This window comes from Taeniopygia guttata, chromosome 18 (genome assembly GCF_048771995.1).
Source record: "Taeniopygia guttata chromosome 18, bTaeGut7.mat, whole genome shotgun sequence".
Taxonomy (NCBI): Eukaryota; Metazoa; Chordata; class Aves; order Passeriformes; family Estrildidae; genus Taeniopygia; species Taeniopygia guttata.
Window position 1 is genome coordinate 9,738,404 of NC_133043.1, and position 23,552 is coordinate 9,761,955.

The window sequence follows — 23,552 nt, forward strand, 5'->3', positions numbered from 1 at the left end:
CAAGAAGTTTCAGAACAGACACTGTTTTTCTACTAATGTTCCACTGACTCCATTCAAAGCCATGCAAACACCCCCTGCACTGTGTCTGCACGTGTACTACAGCTACTCCAATATCAGGCAATGAGTGATGCTGAGGAACATGCACATAATTAATAATTGAGTTCTGGCCAATCTCAAACATGTTCTAAACGGATTAGATGGTCTCAAGGTGATGCCCCCTTTCAAGAGACTGAAAAGGCATGGTCTTGCTGGTTTCAATATAAACACAAACATATTTGGGCAATGACAAGGCTAACCACACCACAAACAAAATCAATGTTGTCCAGCCTTACCAAAACTCAGTGTTGAAAAATTGCCTTCAATTAATCATAATCATCCCCTCAACTGATGACTGAGTAGCAGAAACCAAGGAACACAGATGTTTCATAGGAACTGTGAGATCTAATGAGACAGAAATTCAGACTGTGTATGTCTTTGCATTATAGAAATGCAATGCAGGTGTAGGTTTGGCACAAAAGAACAATTGTGCACAAATAGATGCTCCAGAACACTCTCCTGTAAGCAAGACTTCTCTTTGGCATCAAAGGCTCTGTTAAACATGGCATGTACCAGCAGGAACATGAAGTGAAACTAAAGAGGTCCTTGAGAAGTGTTGAGAGGTGCACAAAATAAGAGTAAAAGTTTTCCTCAGGGCCTAAAGGTGGCACGTGGGCTCCTTTTCCCCCAGTCTGTTAATGGATAACACATGGCCAAGAGAAACTGTTCTGGATGTATTCCAGAGCCAGTAGAGAGTGCTGACAGGGCAGCCTGTGCAGACTAAGGCAAGCTTAAGGGAGTAATCAAGCAAATCTGAAGCTAAATCTGTCAGCCTGGCAACTGTCCTGCAGGGAGAGCATCATCCAGCCTGTCTGACAGCTCCTATTGCCACAATATGTTTGTTAGCAATAATTGGCTTCATTATGTTGCCAGAGATATCAGGAAAAGGGAAGAGAAAAAACTACCAGATCCTTGAAGTGAACTTGTATAATTCAAGATTGATTGCATTATGTAAACTATATTTAAAGAAGTGCAAAATTTTAATCTACTTCAATATTACCAATTAATTTTTAAGAGTTTTTCTCTGCTCACTTATACACATGCACAATTACACTGCTTCAAATATATTTTCTTAGTAATCCACAGAATTTCAAATAACACATTCCAAAGATATTTTCCCAGATAACTGCGTTTTTCTGATACAAAGACAAAAATGTTTATTTACAGCATATAGTTATTTTCTCTGCAAAGGATAATACACAATAATGACCTACTTACATCCAATATTCCCAGATCTGCATTACCATTCTGTTTTACAGGGAGCATTTTTTATATTTTAACAATCTGCAGAGCCCCTCTGGGACTCTCAGTAACCCACATCCTTCTTCCTCTGAAATTCTAAACCACCTGCAACCCTCTGCTATGAGTAATTCAATGACATGGTGAATCAGTGAGAATGAAAAGCTCTCTAGCAGAAAAAAAAATTAAACCAACTAAAATTCATAGGAAAAAAAAAAAGGGAAAAAAGAAAGATTGGATGAGTCAGCACATGACACCCTGGAGCACAGCTTCCCACTGTGCACTGACACACTGCTGTGACCAGTTACCTGTCTGGAGGCTAGGACTGAGCTCCTGGCTGTTCCTGGGAGGCTGCAGGGCCTCGGGGGCTGTCTGTGCTGGAAGGGCTCAAAATATTTTAACCACTATCCATCTACAATTCATAGATTATTATAATTAGCAACAACTACCCTATCAAGAGTTATAAAAAAATAGTTATTCTCAATGAAGAAGTTCCTTTTGTGGTATACTGCACCTTTAAGCATAACAAACATTTCCAAATAGAACAGGGACTTAGGTAGAGACCACAAACTTTAAAACATCAGGTAAAGTGCAAACACTGTTTTGTCACCCACTTTTCTTATGTCCTTTGTACTGTTGCGATTTAGCTTTTTTCTTCTGTTTGGATGAACTTGACTGGCTATCTCTTGATGCTGCAAAAATGAAGAATTCAAAATTTATGCTTATTTAAAAAAAAAAAAAACACTTTAAAATGTGTCAAAGCTGCTACACAGTTACAGAATTTTTCCTTAGTGATTGAACAAAGACAGAAATTTACTGTGGGAAACCAATTTGCATTAAACTACTTAACAAGAACTTGCTCATTACCCTCTTATTAAAAAACAGTTCTTGAAATGCATTTCATCAGTTATTTTCACTTGATCTGACAGGACAAGTTGTGATGTAATAAATTAGATACAGTTTCTGCAGAGGCTGAGTTCCACCAAATTCAGGAGGTGAAACATGTATTGGCAGTCTTAAAGAAATATAAATTCTCAGTGAGCTCCTCCAGAACTAACAAGAGTTTTTTTCCAGGCATCAAATTGGCATCTTCTGGCATTGAAAAATAGTAAAAAACTCAGACTAGTAAAGACTCAGAAATACTTTAGAAGTCAAAGTGGGAAAGATTAGAACTGTGAATTAGAACTTCCAGGCATTAGCAAGAGTTTTTTCTATTTTTGTTATGCCTGGGGACCTAAGTGGAAAAAACAAGGAAAATGAGCCCCCATTAAATTAATTCTCACTATTGCCAAAGCAGGACTCACACTGCGGCGCTGGAGGCTGGAGCTGGTACCCAGTGAGCTGACACCATCCCACAGGATACAGATCTGGAGACTCACAGTCCACCCACTGATCATACTCATCCTCCCAGCCGTCGAAGTGGATCCGCAGCAGCCGGTGAATGATGCGCGTCACCGTGGCCACGCACACCAGCCGAGGCTCCATCAGATCCACGGCCTCCAGCTTCATGCCAACGTGAAACCCATGGTTTGGAACTTCCTGGGGAAGCAAAGGTGGCAAACATCAGTAAACAAGACGTGTTCATCAAGATAGTTCAAGCACAGTGGTGAAACAGGGATTTCATTCCACTTAATATAGAAAAAAATGTATCACTGATGAAGTTTCCTGCACCTCTGCATCTGCTCAACATTTCAGAGATACCAACTGTGGGAATCCAGGGCTTCCCTCTGGCTGCCCTGGCAGGTCTGGGACCCTGGCAGGGGTCAGAACCCCCCTGGACAGAGCCCCCAGAGACACTGGCTGTGATCTCTGTCCATGGAAAAGAGTTTTCAATCTTACAGGGTGAATTACAAGCTCTGAGTGTTTGATATAAGTCATAATTAAGTGTGGCACAGGTGCAGAATTAAAATTTTAGGATTCTAGCTAAGAGGCCCAAAGTGGACAAGATGGAGGAATTGGGTGTGTCTTGTCCTTTTTCTCCTTCTTCATGCCCTCCATGTTTCACTGTGGTGTTGGCATTTTTCTGTTGGTTCAGGCTGGGGACACACTGTCCAACGTAGGTGACAGATATTGGCACGTTATTGTCAATCCAGCACAGGTAGTTTGTGGTATTTAATGTTTGTACCATCCCACTGAGGGCAGAGCCCCACACGCTGCCCTGCAGGACAGAGCTGCGGCAGGGCAGCAGAACATGTTAGAGATAAACAGAATAAACAACCTTGAAACCAGCACAGACCAATTATGGCTTCTGCTTTGGCAGCGGGGCTGACAGACAGAGACTTTTACAATCTTGGAATCATCAATACCACAGATTCCAACAACCAACTTTGTTTACTCAAATGGTTGTTATCTCTGAAAGTTTTTGCTTTTCAAAACTGTATTTAATAAATGGGTCCATCCCATGCACTATGCAAAAATGTAAAGAAAATACTAATTCCACACAAACATGCATAATTTCATTACCTTATTGAAGAGCTTTACTGGTGCTGCTATTGAGTCAGTTTCCCTGAGGTAGTCAAACCATTTAAAAGGGAGTTTTGCATAACCTGTGGATTTTAAACAACATTTTCATTCATCAACTGCAAACTTCATGTGTATGAACAACAGCAAAAATAGCACACTGGGAGTGTGTTAGAGCTAAAAAACCAACAAAAGTCAAACATCAGTAGCAGAAACTTCCACTCTCTGAGCTTTGATCTAAGGGACAAAAAGCCACCTAGACATAGCCCATTTACAACTAACAAGAAGAATGAAGCACTGGGTAACATAGAAGATATCATTTAAGATTAATCACTTAAACTGGAAGTTTTTTGTCCACGCAGATTCTTATCTCTACAAATGCCCTACACAAATGACCCAGAGCAGATCACAGAATTGAGAACATCCAGTTTCTTCCCTGTGGGGAAATAGCTCCACTATTGAAACACTTAAATTGTCAGGAACAGAATGGAAAGAATAAACATGGATATTTTAAAAGTTTAATAAGGGTAAAAATAGCAGTAATACGTACTATGGAAAATTAGAGGATTTTTTAAAAGCTATTATAAAGGGAAGAAAATAATCTCTCAAAAAGATATGTAGCTGCTACTGAATATGCATAAAACACAGGAATATCTTTTCCTTTGAGCAACTATAACAACTTAAATAATAATTAAACTAATAATTCTCTAATTCTAGCTGGAGCAACAATAGCCTGGAGGATTTCTGTGCAGCAGTGTGCAGTGATGGACATCCTGAAAATCTGCAGTGCAGTGGGCATAGTGTGGGAGTTACAGGAGAGGTCTGGATCCCATCTCTGTGGGGGCAGAGGCTGCCACTCTCAGTACCCACAGCCCAAAAATTCAATCCCATCCCTCAAAATGCCTAAGCATCTTCATCTTCTACTGATTACAGCATGGGATGAAGAAGTCTGGGAGGAAAAAGCTTTGCAAAGTCCAATGATTTCATAGAAACTGAAGTTATTCACAATACTAAATGCAACTTGAATAAGAGTGCTCACACTGGCTATGGAATGTCTCCATGAACAGATGCAGCTGCAGTTAATTAATAATGGCAATACTGCATATTAATGATTTTCTTCTCAATGTAACATTCCTCTGCTACACAATATATTTGTACTCAAGTTCATCACACACAGGAAATGTGCATGTGGGCCTTGTCAGACCAGGTGGAATTAAGAGGCTTTCCATTTTCCAGCCCATAATTTGGAAAGCAAAGTGCCCTCCTTGTTAGAGCTAAGGAGCTTCGATCACTTTGGTCCTATCAAAATTGCTAATGTGCATTATGCTCTGTATTTTACTGCTAGTAATTTATCTTCCAAGTAACTTTTAGATTATTGCACGTATGATTTATAATCACCTCTCGCTGATAACACAGGACTTAGGAAAAACTGCAATAAAAGGGAAAATGTACATGGAGGTAAAGAATTAGGTTGCCATGATACAAGAAACACTATAAGTATCACAAATGTGCTAACAACAAAATCCACATTCTGAAAGTAGTGTTTCAGGAGTGAAACCAAAAGGCAAGTTTTTCTCCTATTCTGTCTCATCAGTTCCATATATGTATTTCTAAACTGATTGATATGTATTGATATACAAGCATTTTCTCCCATAAAAACTTTCATAGCAAGAGTCTCGTCACCTCAGATTTTTGAGGGATGCTGGTGCCCATCAATTTCTAGACAATAAATTCACTAAATGAGTTGACTGAAAAGTAAAACTAAATCTGTATGACTGCACTTTCCACACTCTCTAGGGTGACAGAGTTGTCACTGTACCACTACAAAAATGGTATGAAATTATTTTCTTCATGCTGCATTACACTGTAGCTATTACCTAGAAAAATAGTTCATTAAATACAAGTAGAAGGCTGTAAGAATGAGAATGGAGGGAAAAGGCCATAGGAAATCATTGTAATCTGCTGTTATACAGCTATGATCCTCTTAAAATGTGCCAGACCAAGGCAAAAAATGGGAAAAGGAAGGCAAAGTCTTCTGTAGGCACATGTGCTTATGAACAGACAGCTTTTCCTCACAGAGGGGTTTATTTAGTGTACAGTCCTAAAGCTCAAGTTTGTGTATAGCCTTCCAAAAATTGACTGGTATAGTTGTAAATTAGCCTGAGATTCTTTAGTGTTCATTAATTGTTTTTGTGGCCAGGACTTCCCAACCAGTGACACTTTCTGAAGAGCCCTTTTAGTGACTTCCACATTTTCCATTGACTTAGTGGAATCCTCAATTTCTGACAGCAAATGCAAATTATTTCAGCCAATAAACAATCTAACTTTTTCTAAATGAAGAGTTGGTGACCTCTGGTTTAGATTACTTCAAAGTAAAGCTGTTGTATTTGTTTCAGACTTGAGAAAGTCCTAAGAAGTGACCTGAATTTTATAGGCTGAGTTAAGAAACAAAGCATATGGCACATACAGTATCACTGAGTAGTATTCACAATAAAAGGTGTCAGAATGCTACCTGTACCTCTGGGTGGAGTTAGTTCAATCATGTTAATTTCACAGAAACCAACAGGGAAAATAGAAGGGGAAGTGGCATGGTAACAAAACCAATCAGACCCATCTGCTGCTTCTGAGCCATCAATCCCAATCATAAGATAGCCATCTGCTAACACCTTGGTAAAGAGAAACAAAATTTCACATTAAATACCTTCAGCTGGGTGAGAAAGCTAGAAAGAAAGCATGCCATGTTTCAAGAGTGAAAGCAACTCAATAATAATGGAAGCACACTTAGAAGGACATTCAATTATAACAAAAACCCTCCAAATCATACCTGTCTCTAAGACTGAATGCAACTGTTACATGTAACTTTGATAACTGCAGAGTTATGGGATCAACATTTCCTTTTTCTGATCTCTAGTTTACTTTTCTTGTGAACATCAGCTATACTCCTAAAGTTTTATAACTCAGTCTATTCTTCAGCTGGCAAGGATATTCAGTATACCATTACTCAAAATCATAACAAATCTCCTCACTTGAAAGATTAAACAATTCAGCTAAGCTGGTTTTTACATTTTCTCTTTTAAATCAGATTTCACATGGATTGGCTTCCTTTCAATCAAACTAAAAAAGAAGGACAGCCTTAAAATATCTTCATAGACTTCTGCAAGTCAGCAAAATGATGTCTAGTTTTGAACAGTTGCAAAACACTTGGTATAATTAACAGAATGTTTTCCTGCAATTCCTCTCACAAATACATTCTAATTAAAGGTAAGGCTGAATTTCCAGAGATTAAAGTCAAATTTACATGAGCACATTTTCATAGAAGTTGTATATAAACAATTTACAGACATACCCCATTCACTGTGTGAATGAGCTCTCCTAATTTTGGTTTTGAGCTTCTTGTTTCATGCCTGAATAAAGGCTAGGGGAAAAGGATTCCTCTTTGCCTCCCCAAAATGCACATTCACTTTCTTACCTTTCTGATAGTTGCCACACATATTGCTGAAAGGTTTAGGGGGTCTATAGCTTCCAATTTCATTCCTTCTTTAAACCACTCTCCAGCTGCATCAACCTCTTTTACCTAAAGAATCACAGAACAGCAGCAAAAACAAAGAATTTAATGAGCCTGGAACAAAACATAACCCCACACTTCCAAAGCAACAGACTGAAATATCTGTTCTACCACCTCTGCTGATATCAAAGAGGTCAGATTGGATAACACATGCAGAACCACTTGGGCTGGGCCAGGATGTTTCAGGTCTGGTTTACATACAACAGGAACTAAAGGTCCTCAATCAACTCTCCAAAGAGTGTTCTAGCTATTCAACTCACCTTCATAAATAAGTGTGGGGGTGCATCAAAATGTCCATCCTGTTTCTTTGTAATATCTACAAAGAATAATAGTAATACTATAATATTGTTCAGAAGTTTTGTTCACAGAGCACACATTATGTTTTTCTGAATATCTTAACCAACAGGACACAATCACTGGTGTGGGAGGCCCACAGTTTATTAGTAACACTACCACAAAAATCAGGAGGACATAATCCATCCATTTTCCTTGCTGACTTCAACCTGAGCTGCCTCTATAAATCAAACATAATTTATGGAAAAAAAAACAATATCCAATATTTACAAGACCATTTGATTATGTCACAAAATTGATGGAAGTGTTAAATTGAAGCTTTTGCAAAAAAATGGCAGTTAAACTACTTTGCACTATGCTATGACAGAAAATTACGTTTTTATATAATTACATATAATCACTTTATATATATGTGTCTCTATATCTATCTGTTTATAAATTATTTCAGAGAAAGTTGAAGCATTAGGAAAACAGAAGGCATTTCCCTGAAGGGAAGCCTTGTGGAGTGCTTTACAGAAATTCTGTTTCTGACAAGGGATACCAACTCAAAGGAACAGAGAAATAATAACAAACCCAGACTTTTTTTTTTTGTTTGTTTAGAAGCCTTAACTATTTCAAATTACAATTGCTTTTGTATTTTAGGTAACAAAGGTCTTAATTGTGTCCCTTCTATCACATTGTCATTTCACTTTCCCAGTCCATTCCCTAATGCCGTCTAAATCATGTAAATACTACAAAATAAAGTATTAGACAGTCTTTAAAATTGCCAGTAAACAGAAATTCTGTATCTACTGGGATACTTGTCCATGTTGTATTGTACAATGAAGAAGACAGATGTGAAGAAACCAGGAGTTTGTGGAGTTGGGCTGTAATTCCAGGTATCAGCATGAAAAGTGAAGTTTACTGAAGTTTACCATGCTTGAATTGTGCAGTTAAAGGTTTTTCTGCCTACAGTTTGCTGGCCTCTGTTTATCATTGAATCTTCTAAACACTAGAAATCAACTTAAAGGTTATTGTGGCTTTTCCACTGCTGTATAATATGTTATTTATAATTTTAACTGATAACTGAGTGTCATAAAATTGGCAAAACTCCTGGGCTACATTACATAACATTTTCAAGTGCCATTACTCAAGGTAGTTTGATTAATTGTATAGAGAACAGAACTGCTTAAGCTAGACTCCTCTCAGCCAACACTGGCTACAAAACCTCTAACCCAACCCAAACTTACCCGATCTTTTGAACCTGTGTCCTATACTCCGAGACCAGCCAATATGATGAATGAGTGGGCTGTACATATGGCACCAGAAGTCATCAGTTTTGTCCTCACTCTCTTCATACACCAACCTCAGGCGGCCCCCAACCACGCTGTCCACCACGGCCACCCTCGTCCGGCACAGATGCGTCTTGTCCACTACTTCCACCCTCATGGAAGTTTTGAACGGGTACTGCATACTCTCAGACACCTGGAAACAACACAAAACACACATTCTCTAAGAATATATCCTCTGCTTTTCCATTTCCTGTCTTTTAAAGCACAGTATTGATGCACTTGTCAGTTAACTGAAGTACTTGTTAACCAATCTGGAGAAATGACACAAATTATTTGTCTTCGATTTCATTGTAACAAAATATTTCAGAAAATTAAGAACAGAACCTAAAATGCTCTAATTGTTTCAAGGTTGTCCCTTAAGATGAGATACAATTCTCACATAAATTCAAGGAACTTTCCATTGACATAATGAATGTTTGTTCAGTTGTTAACAATGGGTGGAGTTACCTTGAGAAACAACTTTAACCAGAAAAACCTCAAGATCTTTTGTTCTTGCTTTGTCATTCCACTCAAAATACAACATTTTAAAAACAGGACTAAATGCTTCATTTTAAGACATGGAAAATAAACCTTCAATATATGTAAAACTGGCCATTTACAAAAGTATTTATTCAAAATACACAAAATAAAGGAATCAGATGTTAATCTGCTTTGTGAAAACAGACTGTATTTAAAAATCAGCATCTATCACTTGCTATCTTCATGACAAACTCTCCAAAGGACTGATATCTTGCTAATTTAATTTGGCTTCTAACTGAGCCAATTTTAAAATAAAAATTATCAACTGCAGAAAGGCATTTTGGTTGGTTTTAAAACATTACATGCAGTGTAAAATACACCATCATCTCACAATATTGGCAAGTAAATTTCCAGCACACTATACAGCAGCTGCCACACCTGAAGACATGACTAAGAAAGAAAGAAACCTAGTCCAGAGCAGGAAAAAAATACTAAGATTTAAAAATATGATCTTCATTCCTTCTACATCCATGCTGTATTAACATTTTCTGTTCAGTTTCTTGAAATAGTGCATGAAAAAAAAAAATTCCTGAATTAGAAAAATCAGTTTTCATTTTTCTTAATATCACAGGGTAACTTATGAGCACTTCTGGGTTTTCTGTGGATTTTTTAAATGGGGTATTTTGAAATCAAAATAGACCAACTAGTTTTTACAGAGAGCTATTCTTTCTAGAGCCAATAGTTTATCAAATACATACTGACAAGTGTGGACATAACTGGAGAAAGGATTCCAAAGAAAACTGTACCTAAGGGAAGAAATTACTGTACCTCCTTCACTGCAACAGGAGCTAATGTGCCACTGCAAAATATTTCAGTTCTTCACACTGTGCTGCAGTTTTCCTTACAGAACATCACTGATACTGGATCAGCCTTACCTTCTGAGAAAAGTCAGGAGGAAGTGTTTTGGCACCAGTAAGTCGTTTCACTAGAAAAGCTTTCCAGTTTGTGTATTTGTGCTGGATGGCTGTTACAAATGAAGGGGAAAAAAAATAAGCCACTGGTTTTTAATTGCGCCTGGTAGAGACAATATTAGAGTCTGGAATATGTAATGAAGAAATCCCAGATGACTATTAAAAGGCCTAGATGACAATAATGACAAAAAGGCTCTTAAGAGAATGAATGCTATCCAAGATTAAGTTTATGGGCCAGGGTAAACAACTTAATAACAAAGTATAAATAAAATCAGTGCACGTTCTCATCACTGATTAGCAAACTGCTGCCACCCCAATCTTAAAAGCTTTGAGTCGTATCAGATGGGCTGATATGAGAACTATAGCATCAGTCAAAAGTTAAAATTATTAATTCATAACTGTTGAAAAAGTTATGATAAAAGAATATTTTGATATCTGGACCATGAGCAAATTTAGTTTAATAAAGAGACTTTGAAATCAGTCAGTAAGACTACTATTTACATACTTCGAGGAGGAACTAAGGGCTTCCCACTGGTTGCACACCAACCAACTGGGTGAATGTCAGACCCACAAACGTTGCACCAGAAGTCAAGACTTGAATCATTTTCAAAGCCTTCATATCTCAGCAGGGCATTGTAGCCTGAAACAAAGCATTTAAAAAAAAAATACAATAATTAAACAAGATTATAAAATATGTATGAATATTTCTTGACCAATCATCATGTACATTATATTGGTTTTCTAAATGAAATTTTTAATGGCAAGGTTTTTTATAGCATGGCTTTTTTATAGCAAGGTTGTTTTTTGGATGCTATTAATGCACAGGATTACTTTGATAAACGTACACGTCTTATCATGTAAGTAAATTTAAATAAGATTAAAATTCTTGAACTATAAACCTTTAGAAGTTGCACAAAAGAGGACAAAATTAATTACGCACAGTATCTGCTTTTTCGTATCTTAGATCTGTAACCTTGAATTTCTAACTTTTTACCCAGAAAAGTGATTTGTATAAGGAGGCTTCCTGACAGCTCTTATACCATGTCTCCTTTCTGCTCTGCACTGCTCTTACTGCACTCTGAGGCAATACTAAGAAAACTAAACCAAGGAGAGACATTCTCAAGCATCACAGTAGAACAGTGACAGCACTACAATGTATAACCCACAGACACAGCTCTGCCAACCTGACCAGTGTCAGCATTACTCTCACCAGGTGATCACTGACTAAAGTACTTGATCTCTTCACACAGCTCTTTTGACTATTTTAATTGCAACTAAAACACATTTACCTGCTAATTTTACAATTCCAGCTATCCAGAAGACTTTGGTAGGTAGGCTGCAGTCAGAGTTTGGAACCTCCACTCGCACTCCTTCTGCAATATCACCCCAGCAAGTCCCCATGGGTGCCTGTCAAGGTTTGGGGTTAAAAAGTCATCAGCTCACCATGTGAAAATATTAATTTTCTGTTATCTCAGCGTGCTACAAGCAACTTAAAAAGACAAAACTTTCAATATACATATAAAAAATACATGGTTAGAAACCACTGTTTCTATGAGAACCTACGTTTGTTTTGATTTGACAACTATGCATAATCCTGTAACTGTATCCAATTATTCCTCTGTATTTACTGAAAAAACCCATAGTATTCCAAGTTTAAATAGCAGTTAAGCACAAATTGTACATTCTCAAAGGTCAGTTTTATTCTATGATGTTTCAATTAGGAAGAAACTACTGATGTCAGTAAGAATGGTGGAAATTGCTATGCAATTCTACTTGCAAGAAAATCATGGTACCTGTAAGCACAGACATCAAAACCATTAAATTCTGCAAGTCATGCATGCTGCTGGAAGAATAACTAAAAATTATTTCTTCAATCTATTCTGATGATTTATTATGATGGGGTTTATCACCCACTGGTTCACCTCCTCTCAGAGGAACAGGCTTTCACATCACCTGCAAGTGATCACTCCATGGAACAGACAAAAAGAACATAAGGCTCCGAGTGGCACCTTTTTAATGAACACCAGAAGGAAAGGCACAGCAAGATCCCTTACACTGTCCCATGTGAGGAATGTGTTAGGAACAAGAAGGAATATCCACCTGACAAACTCGTAAGGGTTTGCAGAAACTGGTGATAGAAATTACATTTAGTTTGCTATCTCCAGAAGAACATTTTGTTGAACAGAGCATAATGAAATGTCAATCAAAGATGGTACTGTAGATAAGAGAAATGCACAGTGCTGAAGAACCTAAATTCTTAACAGTAACTCAACCCAAGTTATATTGGTAATAAGCTAGAAAATGTCTCAGTCTGCATTAAACTTGAGACTACGCAGGAGAGAGAGAGATTCATATTTTGGGTGTTCTATAACAACAGCCACAAAAATTCTGAGAAAAATTAATTCTTATCAGTTCAGAGATTACCCAGCTATCACTGGGACTGATAGGAGGGATCCTCTGGCTCTGCACTGTCTCATTCACTCTTTGTGAACCCAGAGAACTGAATCACTCAGTGGGAATAGCCTCCAACTGCATAGAAGCTACAAGTGAAGAAATCTGGATTAATCCTGAATGACTGAAAATGACAACACTGGAATTTTGCTGGCAATCAGCAATTGCCATTAGCAGCACTAGAAGCTGAATTTATCTTAAAAAAAGGAAACCCTTCACTAGTTGAAGCATTCGAGGTTATACAAAACTTAAAACTAATTTCAACTCTTAAAGGAAATGTAGGTATGCCAGTTTGTATTCTTGAAGCCTGGTCTCTTCATGTTCTGCTATGTCCCATCTACACCAGTCTAGACCACAGAGCTCTCTTCTGCCAACTGCAGCCAGAGAAAAATCCAACTGAAAAGATGATGGCTTATTTTCACAAACAAAATAGGCAGCTACAACTTAAGTCCCATCCCGTGATCACTACCCTCCCTAAATTGACATGTGTAGGTTTTTGAATTGAATTGAGGAAATAAACTTTTCAAACCATGTATTTTATCAAATCTTGTTGCCTGTAAAGAAAGATGAAGCCAAACAATCAGAAATAACAGTGCTGACTAATTTCATAATCCAGCTGCACTGAAGTGAAGTACATTTTATTGCCTGCTCATCTATTCAGTTGATTCAGAGAGAACAGTACATCAAAACACTTCTCCTGACATCAACCTATAATGGAAATTTCATTTCCAGAGCGTGGATTGGTATAGACGGAAATAGCAGAAAGTTAAATTTGTCCTTGTCTGTGAAAACATTGGTTCTGCTAGTTCTCCTACACCAATCCATATGGCTCACCCTTTCAAGAAGGAAGCCATCCTGTGCAGCATCACTGCTGAAATGTCAGACAATGACACTGTCCTGAGGGATGGTTTACAGCACACCTGCTACACTGCACTGTCTTAAGTCTCCTTCACTCATTAGGGACATCCTTGAAACAGGAAGACCTGGATAACCCAGGGCTGTGACAGCCATCTTCCTTCATTTCTCCTCTGTCTCATCTGATTAATCAATCAGTGTTCAAAGAGTGCTTTTAAAAACTCAAAATGCACTAGAGAAGTGTTAAGTCTTACTTATCTTCTGGCTGGAAGGTGACTGCAGTCTGGATTGGCATAGTGTGAACTAGCAGAACCATCATTTACAGGTAAGAACAAATTTACCTTTCAGACTCATGACGAAGAGATCCACTTCACATCACTCCCAAACAAGGAAGAGCTGGTTCCTGGCTTCCTGCTCCGGGACATGACCTGGGAGGGCTCTATCTGTGAGCACCAAGGGCCTTCTCTGCAAGGTAAGGTGCAGTCAGGAAGGGCCTGTTTGACAGGAGCATCTAAAGGCCAAGTATTCCACATATGCACCTGAATAAAGAGCTCACATGGCTTAAATAAGTGGCTTCTAGAAGTTTTGGATGGCATCAACACTGCCCTAATTCCAGACTTTAAATTAAATCAGGATTTTAATTGCAAATCCTGATGGTGATGCTACCAATTCCTGAATTGTATGGAATGCTGAAACCTCGTGTGTGAGCAGTGCCCCAACAGGTAATGCCAGAGGAGAAAACATGCAAAATGGTTTAAACAAACACCTCCAAAGCAGAACACTGCCACCCAGTGTAGCATCCTGGAAATCCTCCCTTAAATCACTGGATATAGTTTAAAAACAGATGAAATCAAGAGAATGAAAATATTTCAGCTCAGAATAAAATTCAGGTGGAAGAAAGAACTTCAGGAAATGTGCCTCTCATTAGAAACGGAGTGAAAAGAAATAATTGCTCTTAATTATGCATAAAATTTTCCAGTAAGTAGTACTGAGAAATAACTCAAACCACTGTAATTTGCTTTCAGTTGTAGGAATGGTTTGAACTAATAAAAGCAACTATAGAAAAGACTAAAATGTGTTTAGAGGAGAAAAAGTGAATGCAAGTCAGCAATGAGCTCACTGTATGTGACTAAGCTATAACTCAATATTAAAAACGTTGAGTTTTTCTCCTTACAGCAGCTACTGCTGTGTGCCTGATTAATGCAATTTGACAAAATAAAAAAAGAGGCTGCAAGGTGCACAAATAGGAATTCTGGCATTGTCATGGGCTTCCTGTAGGATATAAACCAAAGCAGCTCCCTACTTCAGCTTACTGAATGCTGAAGTCATGGGCATGGCCACTCTATTGCCACTGAATTTCGTTAGCGTTGCTCAACACTCAAGTCTGGAATAAATGTAGCATGGAAGCACAAAAAGCACATCAAAATACTTTCAAATTAATTCTTATCATAAAGAGAAAGAACTTCCTAAGATTTAGATACTTTAATTCTAAAATGTAGCTGTTTTCAATTGAAAGAAATAACTTCCCAGAAAAGAAACAAAACTAGAGAAACTGATGTGTGAATTCTACATCAGACCTGAGATAATGAAGTATGCCAGGTTATTAAAAAAAAACCAAGCAAAATCTCACATCTCATAATTCCTTTAAATTTTCTTTAATATTGATCCTAATGTTCCCTATCAAATATCCATAAAGATATACCCAGTATAACCAGTAAATTCAATATATTTTATTGAATGATGAATTTAAGGGTAGATATGTCATGATTTTACTGTCGACTCAAAACTTTGATCTTGAACAGAATAAGCTTTATATATTCAATCACACACATACAGGTGCATCAAATCCGTAATATGGATGGTGAAGAAACAACTAATACAAACTTTTACAAATCAAAGCAATACAGTATACAGAAAACAGCAATAATCTTTCCAGAAAGTCAAAAAGAATACTGTTTAATTATCAGTGGAGAGTGGGACAAAGCGAAGGACCTGACAAAAGAGCACTGACGTGTTTTTCAGATTCTGACTGGTCTAAATAATGTATTTTTCAAGGAAATAATTACAGCAAAGTTAAATGCAAATCATACCCTTATAACACTAACTCATATCCATCAAAGAAGTAGAAATCTCCAAAGAAAACTGCAGGATTTGCATTTTACTTGTATGAAAAAGGAAAATGAGGACAGAAAAGAAACAACTTAAAGGCTACTTGGTAGCACTGTTGCCATAATCTTGTGAAAATTTCTGAGGTACAATGTGACCATGATTGTGGTCTTGGTTCACATTACTGGGGCACTGTGCAGATGAAGCAGTGAGAAAGATACACCTGATTTTAATTAAATGTAAGGACATAGCATAATTTACAAGTGATCTGACAATTGCAGCTGTCTCTAATAGAGGATGTCACCCACACTGAGACGTTTGTAGATAGAATAGCACAGCCCATGTTATCAAATGATACTTTTTGATATGGACTATGAATTCACTTATTACATGTACACAGCTGTGAAAGCACAGTGCAAACATGCTGACTCAAGCACGTGGAATTTGATACAAATTCCCCAAGTTCCCCTAACGCAAGGCTCTGTTCTGGGCAGTAGCTGAGGCCTCTGAGCATAAAGGGCACTATTCACAGAGTGCCAACTGCCAGGAGCCCTCAGCTCCCACTGCTTTATGATCTGAGAGGGCTCAGCAGGAATTCCTGAGCTGGAGAGAAAATATTTCTCTTCTCTCTCATGGACAACTTCCATGAAGCAAAATGTTTGTTTTGATTACAACTTTCAGCACATAATTTAGAGCAAGATAAAAGTTTTGTAATACAGTACACTTTAACTTCTCAAATTAAAAAATATGCTGAGAAAACACCTTCTGTCAACACTTATACTTGAGACAGAAAGTACTGACAATATTTTAATTGTCAGTCTAATGTCTAATTACTGGAATTTTATAACCACATTAAAGACAGACGACGCTAAGTATTTTCCCAACCCCTAATTTCCTCAGTCATTAAAGAATGTCTTTTTGCCTGAAACTTTTGAAACTCTAAAACAAAGAAAACCAACTTTTTAAATTTCAGATTTCTCAACAGCCTTAATTTTCCCCTATACTAGACTACCTGGCAGCATGACTGACAGGGAGAATCTGACTAAAAATTAAGAAAGAAAACCCCAAATATAAGTATGTAATGAAAAGATCAGTCCAACACAATGTAACAGGCCTGACTTAATCTAAAAATCCTTTTGTAACTGTTTTCAGTACAGCTTGACTTGGCTGGTTTGTTACTCTGCAGTACATGATGATTTTGTGACTTGGACATAAGAAAAACAATTCTCAAGTATGTAAGAGCCTTTTTATTTATGAGCGTGTACATACAATGAAAATAATTGATGGTGTTCAGAATGATTTTAAAGGACAGATAAGTTATCTAAAAAGTAGTCATACTCACAGTTAATATTTCATAGATCATGAAAATATTTGGACATGAATGTTTTTAAAAAATTAATTCAAGAACTTCCACGGACTCACTTATAGACACACAGAAAAGGAAAGCACAAACTGAGAAATACTCACGTGTTTAAAGCAGGTAACAGGTGCTGCTGTAAAGCTATTACTATTGATGTAGTTACCCCAGCTGAAACCTTCCACAGGGACAGCTGCTAAGGGAAAAGTTATTTCGGTTAGGAAGCTGCTCATGAAGCACAAATCTTTCAGTGCTTTTGTTTCAGCTCCATTTATATGCTGTTACCTGCTTTTGTCTTTGCCTGGTTTTGTAAAGTTGCTTGGTATTGGGCATATGCTGCTAATTTAGCCACTAAGGGCTGTTTTTGTAGGACTTTAGCCTTCTTTGTTGGAGGTTTACCCTAAAAAAAAAAAACAACCCAAGTAAATAACACCCTTCTAAACTCCTGACAAGAAATTTCCACAGGTCTGCAGCTATCTTTGACAGATTTAAACTAAAATCAGAAGTACACAGAGACTAAGTATCACACATGCATTATAAAATAAATTTAAAAACCAGTAGTAAGGAGTGTCCAAAAGATGACTTTTGTACTACTATCCCAACTTGAACAGCACTATAGATTCACTGTTGTTTACCTGAAAAAAAGATATCTCTTAAAAGCAGGTCAAAAGGAAGAACTTTTAATCTAACTTATAGCAAACGAAATTTCTTGGCATTTATTGCAATGAATTTGAGACAAGGTATAATGATATTTCTTGACATTTCTCAAATACTCAAACATGCCTGGATGATTACTTGATGAATATTTTAAGTCAACGGACATATACCTATTTTGCAACTCTATAAAGAAAACCCTCAAACCCAAGAAAACTTATCTTAAAACATGCAGCCATCTGTACAAATACCCAATTTTACCACCAGAGACGACAGAAAGGATGTAAAGAAAACGGTGTCTGTACCGCTACCTGAAGCCTGGCCAGAATGCTGGCCTTCTTGGAGTTGGAGGAATAGCTTCTGGAGCACGACACGCTGCAGAAGCGCTTGGTTTTAGAGTAAAAAGCATCCCGGACACCAACCATCCCACACATCTCACACGTAGCTAATCAGAGGAGAGAAAAAAAACCTTAAAATATTAAGAGTGTAGTTAAAAATCGCAGTAAAAATTCAGAGCATAGACAACAGAATGAAGGTCTTGGAGGTGGTACTGTCAAACAGTTTCTGAGGGCTCGACCCCAAAGAAAATTGCACAGGAAAAAAAATTTAAAACACCACCACTAATAACAGTGAAACAGCAAGAACCTCAAGTTCACTGGTAAAACAGTGCCTCTTTCTGCTCACTATTAATTTCACCCCCATGCAAATGAATGACCCAGCTAAATCAGCTCAAGCCGATTTTTGGTTTTTCACTGTTCTCAAGGAAGCATCTGCTTTGAATCTGGGCTTGCCAATCTTGGTTTCCTCTAAATATTGAATACTTCCAACCTGAAATAAAACCAGATCTTCTGTTTGATTAATAAATTAGTGTATCCCAAGTACTCCAGCCCACCAGTGTTTTTCTTCTGGCTAGAATAATGTTTCAGAGATGGACAGCATCACCCACAGTGTATGTGGGTAAGACCTGGAGACAAACTAATGCCAGTGAGACAACACCCCAAATCTGCCCAGAGAGAGCTCTACACTAATCACTAGGATTTCACATAAAATATTCTTCCCTGATAAAAGAAATCTTCCCTTTCAATTTATTTTTCTAGTATTCTCCAGCTCACAGCTAGTGAGGAGTGAACAGGTAAACACTCACAGTTTTTATACAGTAGCAGTAATGAAGTTTTCCTAGTATAGGAAGAAATATTTAAATGTATTGTATGTGTAACATAAAGGGCAGAGAGAAGGCATGCCCTGGCATAGACACAACACACTGACATTGTCCTCAACGCTCCAAGAACAAAACTGATGCACAAGAGAATACGCACATGCATGTGCAAACACAACACATTTAACAGGAGGGCAGATGTTCCCATACTATTTCTTCCCTGTCAGCAGGTTTCAAACCCTCTCTTATTTCAGTTTAGCAGAACCCAAAGAATTCCCCTTCCCAAAACCAACCAACCCCAACCCTTTAGCTGCTTTGGTCCCTTTACAGTGGGACCAACATTTGGGATGGGACCCTCACAACCCAGCACAGGCTAAAATCCATCAATATCCAGCTCCTTGCACCCACACAGTACATATACTTACCCATGCCAGATTTGCCATCTGGATAAGTATAAACTTGCCCATTGTTCTTGATAATTGGGAGACTGGATGGCAAAGGAGCAACCTCCTCCTCACTTTCATCTGAACTGGAGCTGCTGCTGGTGTCCTCACTACAACTATCATAACCGTCAAACATCCCGAACGAGTCTTGGCGTTTCCTTTCCACTCGGGAACTATGTTCTGTCTAAAAATTAAAAATAACCAAACAACAAAAAAAACAAAGAATAGCAGAATGTTCTGAATGGAAAGATTTCTAAGTCAAGCTTAAAAAGTTTCACAGGTCAGTCTTCAAAAGCAGATATTCTAAGGCACTGCTGTATCAGCACAGACATGAACCATGTATTGCCAATTATGTGAGCATTGGTATAATCAAAACTGGCCAATTTTTGGTGTTGTGATATACAGAAAGAAAAAAAAAACTATCTCATGATCCACTGAGAATACACAGGAGCCATCCATACATTTAATTTCCTTGGTATCTTTAGAGTTCATTAAGTCTGATGAGCTGAGCACTGACAGCCACACCGATCTTATATGCAAATGAGCACATTCCAGATGGCTGCAGCCAATTCCACTAAAATTCCTTCATTTGAGAAAGCTGGGCACAGAAAAGACAGTTCAATCAAGAGGGCACTTATAGCACAGCAAAAGGAATGAGAGGCTCTGCTCTTATTGGCTGGTGGGGTTATCCATAAATCACTCAGCTCCCCTATGATTCCGTGAGTCCCGTGTGAAGCAGGAACACCTCTCCAGCTCACGGGGCTGTTCAGAGGATTAATACATTAACCATTATGAAGAGCTCAGTTACTATGGCAATAGGGTCTGTACAAATGCTGAAAGAGAGAAAGGTGACTAATTTGCCACTGTCATATACAAAAAACTTGTTACATAATAGTTTTTCTATAATAAAAAAATCTGAAGTAGGATAAAACCACACAATTTTGCAGAAGGCACGACAGTTAAGCAATTTCCAGCAAAGACAGTAAAGAAGCAAGAGATTAACTGATGCACTTTTTCTGAGGCACATCCATCAAATAAATTTTGGTAAAGTGACAGCTTTCACTTATTAATATCTTACACAGCTCTATTGAAACAAGACTACTCCTATGTGAACTGCCCTCATTAAGCTAAAAAAAAAATTATATTTCATATTATTTCCATAATCTTTGTATCTACTAAGTTTGGGAGGAAATAAAGAGAAAACCAAGAAATTCTACAATATAAGCACAAGTTAGGGGAGTGAAGGATAGACAAGAAAATAAGAAAAATTAAGAAAGCCTTTGGCTCAACTTCCCTTTCCAAGAGCTAATTTTATTTAAAAGTCAGTGTAAAGAGAAAAGTAATGTGATTGGGCTTTTCCTTCTTAAATTACATTTGGATTCATAGCTTCAAGATTTCGTCACAATTCCCCAAATCCCTTTCCTAGAGCATATGCCTGAACATCTTTATTGTTAGATCTTGTTCAAGCCTTTTTCTGCCATGTTATGCCATTATTATAATATATTCTACTTTGCAATCTAAATAAATCCTATTATGGAAGAATTTCCTAATAGGTACAAGGGAAAACTAATTTCCACACTGACCCAATGCAATTATTAAAAAAAAAAAAAAAATTCTCCAGAAACCCAGTAAGCACAAAAGCTTATGCAAAAAGGCAAACACTTTAAACACACTTAGAGTAGTTCTGAAACAAAACAACCAAGTCAGTATAATGTTAATTATGATTATACTCTCCAGGCAAAAAAAAAATAAAAAAAATTAGAATTGTATTAAATCAAATCAAGTTTAGGATAGGTCATAACCTGAAACAAGCCCATGGGATTGTTAGAGGAAACACTGAGCCAAGGCAAAGCTCAGCCCTGACCCGTGCTGGCAGCAGTGTCACCTGTCCCATCTGCCACCTACATGCGTGACCAGTGACTTGTTTGTGTGTGCACATGTGTGCAGCTTAAGGCAGAAGATGAGCACAACATTGCCATGGATACAGCGTCCTGCCAACATTGCCAGGAATTTTCCGAGCAGAAGATGAAAACTAGTCATCTTCCTGAAGATTTCGGGAACTCCTTAATATCTCACAGTATTTAAGCTCTCTTCACCACAGTCTCTGCTAAGATATAAATTGTGATTCCATAGGAACCATTCCCAGCAGTACTACCAAAGCACTGTGATGCACAGGAGGTTTTAGGGACAGATACTTGAGGTGTTTCAAAGCCCAGTGAAGGATCTCCCTGCTCATGTCCTCATCCTCTAAGACAGCTGGTCTGGTTTCACTAGGGGATTAGGGCCTCATCCTACACCAAGGTGTGATCCTATGGCTTCAGCCCTCTTGCAGAGCTGCAGTACAAGCCTGTCTCAGGATATCTCTTCCCACTCCAGAGTGGAGAGCTTTGGACCTATAAGGTGGTAACTTTGCTCAGGTCTTAAATGCTGTTGCCACTCAGAAGGAATTAAAGTGCAGCTTATTTCCAGTTCTTCCAACTCCCCATGGCAGCTCTGCTCCCACTGCCAGGGAAGGTGGAAGAACTGGGAAGCTGGGGGCAAGGTGAAGGACCAGAAGCTGAAGCACAGGGCAAGGTAACCACAACAGTGCACCTGGCTCTTTTTGTTGTTCTTTTGCATCACTTCCATTCAGCACCTCATTATTACTGCTAAGCTCTCTTTGCCAAAATATCCACAAATGGGAAGGAAAACAGCTTCTCTTTGTGAATGGAAAGTTGGGCGCTCAATTAGGAAAAATCATTCTTCAGTTTTATACAACTTCAAAAGTAGCAATCATCAAGTTTTTGAGTTTAACTACACTGTCAAAACAAACCTCATGTATCACCTTTCCATTTACTTAATATTCAGCCAAACTGTTCCAATTCAAAATTATTGAATATCAAATCTACAATTCAAATCAGTAGTTTTGCTTATCATTTTAAAATAATACTGTAGTTTTTATAAAAAATTTGTATCCCAGCTCTTGCCAGATAATTTATGCAGGACATTCTTAATGTGAATTTGTAGTTATTACTTGGATTGCAATTGGGGAAACTACTCAAAATGTTTTGTGAGATTTCAAAAAGGCAGAGTTTGCAGGAAAGAAACCAACATAAGTAGGTGAAAGTTAGGGAAGATGATATACAAATACCTATGCTGGAATTTTGTTAGAGCAGATCAAAACACTTCTATTTTGATAATAAACACCACAGAGGTTCTTTTTAACCCATGTTGAAACACAGTATTTGTAAGGAAAAAAGTGAACAAGAGGAAGCTTTGATAACCCTTCCTGCAGAATTCAGATGAACAAAAGAAAAGGAGCTCTAACATCTGGAAGTGAAAAAAGTAGGAGCATTGCTTGAATTCAAAGGTCAAAGACACATCCTTATAAAAAGGACAATGTATACCTCAGACAGAATTATAACCAAGATAAAGCAGCTGCTTGGGTACAGCAGCAGCCTGCAATTTCTGCTGAGTTCTTGCTAATTGGTTCCACCTTTTTCTTTTGAAAATTAAGTGCAAATCTTCCCCCTTTCTGATTTTCTAGGACCTCAATCTTCTTCTAGAAGCTCTCAACCATGTCATCGACAGTTCCTGAAGTGCTGGTGGCCTCTAATACCCTTTGGTGAGCTTGATTAGAGATACCAGGAAACTGAAACCATCTACTATGTACACATTCTCTCTCCCTTTGTTGTTATCCCTCCTATCTCTGGAAAAGGCAAAAGGAGAACCCAGGAAATGACAGATCAAAGAGCCTCATCTCATCCCTGGTGAGGTAACAGAACAAGCAATGTTGGAAGTCATTTCTAGGCATGTGAAGGACAAGCAATTCTTGACAAGTCCTTTTAGGCTTCACAGATGACAGCAACACCTTGTCTGTCCAAAGCAGCATCTCCCCACAGCAGCTACATGTCCTTGGAGTCAAAAAGAGGAGTGCAAAAAAAACACTCCAATCCTTAAATCAAGATAAAGCCAGCTTCCTACTCTTCAAAGCTGGACTCAGCACTAAAAATCATGCTGAGGAGATTGTCTTTTCCTCAAAACACAACCCAAACAGTATTCAACTTCTAACAAAACACGGACCAGCCTCTTGCCTATCCACAGAAACTGCTTGGAGCAGGAGCCTGGCTTGCTAC

General features: G+C 38.0%; 1 protein-coding gene across 12 annotated transcripts in view; it reads right to left on the reverse strand.

Moving 5' to 3' along the window:
• Positions 1-23,552, reverse strand: part of MBTD1 (mbt domain containing 1) — a 32,949-nt gene that overhangs the window by 5,602 nt on the left and 3,795 nt on the right. For 3 of the 12 annotated variants that reach the window (XR_003963257.4, XM_030287557.4, XM_030287566.4), the window contains 14 exons: positions 19,420-19,621; positions 18,144-18,283; positions 17,470-17,584; positions 17,295-17,380; positions 11,705-11,822; positions 10,921-11,055; positions 10,380-10,468; positions 8,884-9,118; positions 7,621-7,676; positions 7,265-7,369; positions 6,308-6,461; positions 3,799-3,881; positions 2,640-2,874; positions 1,950-2,027 (listed from right to left, as the gene is read on the reverse strand). Coding sequence is in view for 11 of the 12 variants with exons in the window: in XM_030287557.4 (XP_030143417.1) it covers positions 1,950-2,027; positions 2,640-2,874; positions 3,799-3,881; positions 6,308-6,461; positions 7,265-7,369; positions 7,621-7,676; positions 8,884-9,118; positions 10,380-10,468; positions 10,921-11,055; positions 11,705-11,822; positions 17,295-17,380; positions 17,470-17,584; positions 18,144-18,283; positions 19,420-19,621 (1,831 nt within the window). In the remaining variant the exon portion in view is untranslated. Of the gene's footprint in view, positions 1-1,949; positions 2,028-2,639; positions 2,875-3,798; positions 3,882-6,307; positions 6,462-7,264; positions 7,370-7,620; positions 7,677-8,883; positions 9,119-10,379; positions 10,469-10,920; positions 11,056-11,704; positions 11,823-17,294; positions 17,381-17,469; positions 17,585-18,143; positions 18,284-19,419; positions 19,622-23,552 lie in introns of those variants that run through there. The other 9 variants (XM_030287560.4, XM_072937092.1, XM_030287559.4 and 6 more) reach the window with 8 other exon arrangements.